Source organism: Lathyrus oleraceus, chromosome 7 (genome assembly GCF_024323335.1).
Source record: "Lathyrus oleraceus cultivar Zhongwan6 chromosome 7, CAAS_Psat_ZW6_1.0, whole genome shotgun sequence".
Lineage (NCBI taxonomy): Eukaryota > Viridiplantae > Streptophyta > Magnoliopsida > Fabales > Fabaceae > Lathyrus > Lathyrus oleraceus.
This window is the reverse complement of record NC_066585.1, coordinates 87,374,739-87,381,667: the sequence shown is the minus strand read 5'-3', so window position 1 is coordinate 87,381,667 and position 6,929 is coordinate 87,374,739. Positions and strand designations below refer to the sequence as shown.

Genomic DNA, 6,929 nt, shown 5'->3' with positions numbered 1-6,929 from the left:
CATACAAAAAAGGGCTCCCTAGGAGTACCTAGGACACTTTGGGTGCTAACACCTTCCCTCTGTGTAACCAACCCCCTTACCTGTAATCTCTGGCATTTTATTAGTTTTTATTTGAAAACTTCTTATTCTTGGGTTTTGTTCGCACTTTTTCCCTTTTCCCTTGGAAACAATAAAAGCGCGGTGGCGACTCTTGTTATTTGATATCTTGCTTATCCATAGCTTGATGATCATGAATTTCCCGCTATAGTATACCCTGTTGATCACTACCAGTTATGACAATATCATCTACATACACAATAAGATAAATACACCCTTGGACTGAGTGACGATAAAAAACAGAATGGTCAGCTTCACTACGGACCATACCAAATTGTTGTACTATAGTGTTGAATCTGCCGAACCAATCTCTCGGAGATTTCTTAAGACCATAAAGAGACATGTGTAACGTATGCACCATATTCGATGACTTCCCCTGAGCAATAAACCCATGTGGTTGCTCCATATATACTTCCTCTTCAAGATCACCATATGATCGGAAAAATAGCAAGTGTAGTATTTTGCCTTTTGTAGTAATAAAGGGGAAATTTCCTGAATGTCGATCTCAAGGACTCCAAGTTAATATTGAGTTCAAATCATCGTTCAATTAAACAAAAAATAGTGTTGGGGTTTTTTAATTCAAAATTATAAAAATCAGGCAAAAGAAATTAATACAGTAAAATAAGGGTTTGCAAGGGAAGAGGAACAATGCCAGGGAAGGTGTATAATTTGTCCCTGTAATAACTTTGAGTCACTATTGTATCAACAAATATCAATTACTATCAGTTCTCAAGGATATTTTCCCCCAAGTTCTTGGTGAGAAAACCTTTAATCATTCAACCCTAATTTTTATGTCCATAGGAAATTATCGGTGAAGCTAAGTCTTATTATATCAAGAATGCTCTGGTTCATACAGGGCATCCCTAGTTCAAGGTGATATCTAATGCAGATTAAAACCTTACCAATGGTGGTCCAGCCTAATTGATAACCATACAACAATCTCAATTGGTTCGAAAGAGAAAGCATTAAACACATCAAAATATTACTGAAATTCTAGTAACAGACCATCGATGTCCCACTGGATGTTATGATATCCAATTCTGCGCAGACAGGTAATGTATGCAGAAAGTAAATGTAAAAAGCAGTAAATGACACAGCGAGTTGTTTACCCAGTTCCGTGACAAACACACCTACTCTGGGGGCTACCAAGCCAGGGAGGAAATCCACTATAAGAGGTATTAATTCAGGACTTAAACCACCAGTTTAATCCTATCACTTACGACCTACCCAATGCAATTTCAATCTAAACTAAGACCTAAGTACCTACTCACTCCCCCTCAATCACAGCAGTGATTACAACCATTAAGAATTTTAAAGTCAGTGGTGAAGATATACTTCAAACAACTCTTGATTATGCTTAAAAGCTTTAATCAAGAAACACAGCACTCACGCTTAAAAGCTTAGAGTGACACAACAATTACAACTCAATAAACACCCTAGTCCAATGCAATCATCTAGGTGATAATTGCTTGGCTCACAAGTAAAACCTAATTCAAGACACAATGAAAGTACATCAATGATATATAATGACATATTGAATTCTTCACGCTTCAAATCACTGAGTTGCTGAAAGTAGGATTACCATCCTTTTATAATGCAGTACTTGGGCCTTGAACTTGAATTTCATAAAATTAGGGTTAAGCAAGTTAACCTAATTTCCACACATTAGGGTGCTAACAAATAGGCTATATGCTAGGTCTCTTAATTTTAGCACAGCTGTTAGTTTCCTGAAAATCAGCCTGAGATAAATACTGAAACATAACAGAAAAATTAGCCTATACTTTAGCATCTGCTGTCAGGGATGAATGTCATAACATTCAGTTTGACATCCAGAAAATGTTGTCATGAATGAATGTCATAACATTCAGTTTGACATCCAGTAAATCATGTATTAGCTAATCCTGCAGCATACTACTTAAGCATGTTATGACATCAGTCAAGACATCGAAGTACAATAAGTGTTTTAACATAAAATGCAGCCAATCAAAAACATCTACAAACTCCCCCTTTGGCAAATTTTTGGCTAAAACAACTTGGCATCACAACAGAGTTCACAGCAGCAGAAAGCACACATCCAAGCAGAGAATCAAATTAGCTAATACACTTAGCAAACATAGAAGTTAAACTTCAAACAGCAGCAGCACAAGAGAAGATCAAGCAGAGAGGAAACAACAACATAACCTCTTGTTTAGAGGACCTTCAACTTCAAAGAAATCTGTTGTCCTGGGGTACAAGTGTTACTCCCCCTTTTTGTCAAAAATGTTGCTAAAGCAACACTTAATATTACAGACCAAAAAAAGTAAAAATACAAGCAATTATCAGAAACACAAGAAATGTTCTAGTCATCTGACTCAGAGTCAGCATCATCATATGTGCCATCATCAGGACTGGCCACTGCTTCTCTCTCTTCACCTTGTCTTTCAGCAGCTTCACCAAATTCTCCATCATCAGCTAGCACATCACCTTTAGTCATCTCCAAAGAGCTAATCAATTTTTCCAAGTTCAGCTTCCTTGCCTCTAATTCCCTGCAGGTTTCTTTGAGCATTGCAATGACAGCAGCTTTACCTAGCTGATTGCTTACACGTGATATCTCACCTGATGTCATGACAATGTCAGGGACATGGATACCTAGGAACAGCTTATGATTGAAAGACATAGGGCTGTCTCTTTTCTTCACAGAATCATTCTCAGTTAAGATGTTTGGAAACTGATTCAAAACAATACCACAGATGAGAGAAAGAAAGGCTATATGACCTTTCACACTGAAGCTTCCTGCATGCTTCAAAGTTTGATCAAAAATATAGGAGCCATAGTCAAATTTGGCTTTGGTTCCAACAACATATATAAGCTTTCCAAGCATTATAGCAACTGTAGATTTATGATTGGTGGGCACCCAGTTAGCAGCTCCAATCTTGTGCAACATTGCATACTTGACACTGAGTTTACTTGCCACCAATTTTCCTTTGAGAGGCCACTTCCTTACCTGATTAGCAGTGATGACTTGACAGATTTTGTTTTCAGTCACCTCAAGCTCAGGTTGAGCTTCATCAGGCCTTCCCAAATACTTGTTGATCACTGAAGGAGAGAAATTTACACACTTGCCTCTCACATACACTTTCCTGAATTCCTTAGACTTGCCATTAGCACATTCTTCAGACAAATTAACAATAAATTCCTTTACCAACATCTCATAGCACTTTGAAAACTGAGTCACAGTCTTCATTAAACCAGCCTCTTGAATAAGATCCATAATATTCTTACAGTTTAGGACATCCTGAGCTAATTCCCTTTCCAAAGCCAGCCTCTTCTGATAAACATATTTCCACCTGTTTACACTTGAAGCAAAATGAAAAGATATGTCATCAATTGGCACCTCAGGGACACTAGCTGCAAGCTTGCTAGTGGTTGGCTTCTTCTTTGACAGAATGTCAGAGACATTACAAGGAACATCTGAGTCAGACTCAACAACAACAAACTTGGTCTTCTTTTTCTTGGGCACCACTTTGCTCCAAGATTTGGTTGGACCATGAACTTTCCTCTTGAGGGAACTCTCGATTGCCACCGTTGTCTTGGAAGAGGTTGGACCATCAATCTTCTTTCTGGGGGACCTTTGAGCCACAGTTTTCTTTTCTCTCCTAGTCCTAACCCTTTTGGCTATGCTAGGGAGGATAGAGGACAACAGCTCATTATCAGAAAATTCCTCCAGGTCTACTGTTTCAGCCTCACAGTTAGAGTTGTCACTGACATCATGAGTGACATGAACTTCCTCACCAGCCACATTATCTAAGGGTTTGTCAACATTTGACTCCTTATGAGCATCAGTTTGCTCAACATCATCAGAGATATTCTTTCCTAAAGACTCAGTATTTTCTTGATCAGCAACACTATCAGGTTCAATAGTGTTTAAGGGAATGGAAACCCCAGGGACCTCATGATTTCCAGACAGTATTCCAGTCACTATAGTGGCAATGGCATTGTGAACATACCTGGAACCTTCTTTGGTTCGTTCCTCAAGAACAATGGATGAGGAGAAGCCTGATCTAGTTTCTTTAGGTCTTCTTGCATGTGGGGTATTCACAGAGTCAGTAACAGGATTGTCTCTGTTAGGGTTGTTTGGTTCAGCGCTAGGAGAACAAGGCATGTTCTTGGAAGGAGAAGAGTTGGATTGTTGAGACATGATGAGTATCTTAGAGACGAAATGAAAATTTTCTCTGAGAGGATGCTTGCGTGAATGGAAGTTGAAAGAGTGGAAGAAGTAACGCTTGTTGCAAGTGAAATAACTATTATCTATTGACCAATCAGAGCACACTTTCAATTGTTTAATAATTTGAAATATTAAACAGTAAATTCCTAACATCCTTAGTTGTTATAATTCCTCAGAAAGACATATCCCCAACTTGCCCCTTAAATTTTCAAACTGAGTAGCATCCAAAGCCTTTATAAATATGTCAGCAAGTTGTAGTTCAGTTGCCACATGTTCTAAGGTAATCACTTTGTCTTCTACCATATCTCTTATGAAGTGATGTCTAATGTCAATATGTTTGGTCCTGCTGTGTTGGATAGGATTCTTTGAAATGTTGATGGCACTGAGATTGTCACATAACAATGTCATGACATTTTGAGTGACATTGTACTCAGTCAACATCTGTTTCATCCATACCAGTTGGGAACAACTGCTTCCAGCTGCTATGTACTCAGCTTCTGCAGTGGATAATGATACACAGTTATGTTTCTTGCTGAACCAAGATATGAGATTGTTTCCCAAGAAGAAACATCCTCCTGATGTGCTTTTTCTGTCATCAGCACTCCCAGCCTAATCAACATCACAATACCTAGATAAGATAGGCTCAAAGCCATGAGAGTAGAGCATACCATAATCACAAGTCCCGTTAACATACTTGAGAATCCTCTTGACTTGATTTAAGTGACTCACTTTGGGTTCTGCTTGGTATCTAGCACACACACCAACTGCATAGGCAATATCAGGTCTACTAGCAGTTAGATATAGTAGGCTACCTATCATGCTTCTATACAAGCATTGGTCAATACTAGAACCTCCTTCATCTTTAGTTAACTTTAAATGAGTAGGTGCAGGAGTTCTTTTGTGACTAGCATTATCCATACCAAAATTCTTAACTATGTTCTTGGCATATTTTCTTTGGGAGAGAAACATAGAATCTTCCATCTGTTTAACTTGCAGTCCAAGAAAATAAGTCAATTACCCAACCAAACTCATTTCAAATTCAGATTGCATCTGGTTAACAAAATGTTTCACCATTTTATCTGACGTTCCACCAAAGACAATATCATCCACATATATTTGGGCAATCATGATTTTTCCATCTTCATCCTTCACAAATAAAGTCTTATCTATCCCTCCTTTTATGTAACCATTAGTAGTCAGAATTTCAGTCAGCCTCTCATACCAATCTCTAGGAGCTTGCTTCAATCCATACAGAGCTTTCCTCAACTTGTACACATGTTTTGGTAGATTAGGATCACTGAACCCTTTAGGTTGTTCCACATAGACTTCTTCATTCAAGTAGCCATTTAAAAAGGCACTCTTCACGTCCATTTGGAACAATTTGAACTTCAGAATGCAGGCAACACCTAACAGCAACCTTATAGACTCAAGTCTTGCAACAGGTGCAAAAGTCTCATTAAAATCAACCCCTTCAACTTGAGTATACCCTTGTGCCACTAGTCTTGCTTTATTCCTAGTGATTACTCCTTTCTCATCAGACTTGTTCTTGTAAATCCACTTGGTACCAATGATGTTAGTCCCTTCAGGTCTTGGAACTAACTCCCATACTTCATTCCTTTTAAACTGCTCCAGTTCATCTTGCATAGCATTGATCCAATATTCATCAGTCAGAGCTTCTTTCACATTTTTAGGTTCAACCTTGGATGCAAAGCAGGAATTTGAGTTATTCTCCCTTGATCTGGTAATCACACCACTATTGGGATCTCCTATGATAAGATCCTTAGGGTGGTCTTTCTGAATCCTGATAGAAGGCACCTTGTTGGATGCTTCTAACTCAAGTCCAGGAGGAGTATCCTGTACATTTTCTGTTGAAGTCTCAAGGAATGTTCCAACATCCTCTATGACATTGGATTCTTCATCTTTATCATCAACAATAACATTTATGGATTCCATCAGGACATTAGTTCTGGAGTTGAAAACTCTGTATGCTCTGTTGTTAGTAGAGTATCCCAGGAATATACCCTCATCACTTTTGGGGTCCATTTTTCTTCTCTGTTCACGATCTGTAAGAATGTAACATTTGCTTCCAAAGATATGAAAGTACTTCACAGTAGGTTTTCTGCCTTTCCATATTTCATACAAAGGGGAAGAGGTTCCCTTTCTCAAGGTAACTCTGTTATGTACATAGCAAGTTGTATTCATAGCTTCAGCCCAAAAGTGCATAGGAAGCTTCTTTGCATGAATCATAGCTCTAGCAGATTCTTGAATAGTTTTGTTCTTCCTTTCAACTACTCCATTTTGCTGAGGAGTAATAGGTGAGGAAATCTCATGACTTATTCCTTCAGATGAGCAGAAATCATCAAAATTGGAATTTTTAAACTCCTTTCCATGGTCACTTCTTATTTTGATAACACTACTATCCTTTTCTCTTTGGAGTATTATGCATAGATCTTTGAAGACATCAACTGCATCTGATTTTTCTCTGATGAAGCTTATCCATGTGTATCTGGAATGGTCATCAACAACCACATAAGCATACCTCTTCCCACCAAGACTTTCAACCTGCATAGGTCCCATTAAGTCCATGTGCAAAAGTTCCAGAGTTTTGGATGTTGTAGGATGTCCAAGC

At 38.4% G+C, this 6,929-nt stretch overlaps 1 protein-coding gene across 1 annotated transcript; it reads right to left on the bottom strand.

Annotated features, from left to right (window-relative positions):
• Window positions 1-2,434: 2,434 nt before the first annotated feature.
• Window positions 2,435-4,273, bottom strand: LOC127102174 (uncharacterized). Its single transcript, XM_051039579.1, has 3 exons — window positions 3,596-4,273; window positions 3,122-3,511; window positions 2,435-3,079 (listed from the first exon to the last, which is right to left on the bottom strand). The coding sequence occupies exons 1-3, from the start codon at window positions 4,271-4,273 to the stop codon at window positions 2,435-2,437; spliced, it is 1,713 nt and encodes a 570-aa protein (XP_050895536.1).
• Window positions 4,274-6,929: the final 2,656 nt, after the last annotated feature.

Coding starts and splice junctions, on each gene's coding strand:
- LOC127102174 (XM_051039579.1), bottom strand. CDS start 4,273: ATGTCTCAACAATCCAACTCTTCTCCTTCCAAGAACATGCCTTGTTCT. Junction 3,512..3,595: donor CCAAATCTTGGAGCAAAGTG/GTGCCCAAGAAA, acceptor ATTCTGTCAAAG/AAGAAGCCAACCACTAGCAA. Junction 3,080..3,121: donor AAGCTCAACCTGAGCTTGAG/GTGACTGAAAAC, acceptor ACTGCTAATCAG/GTAAGGAAGTGGCCTCTCAA.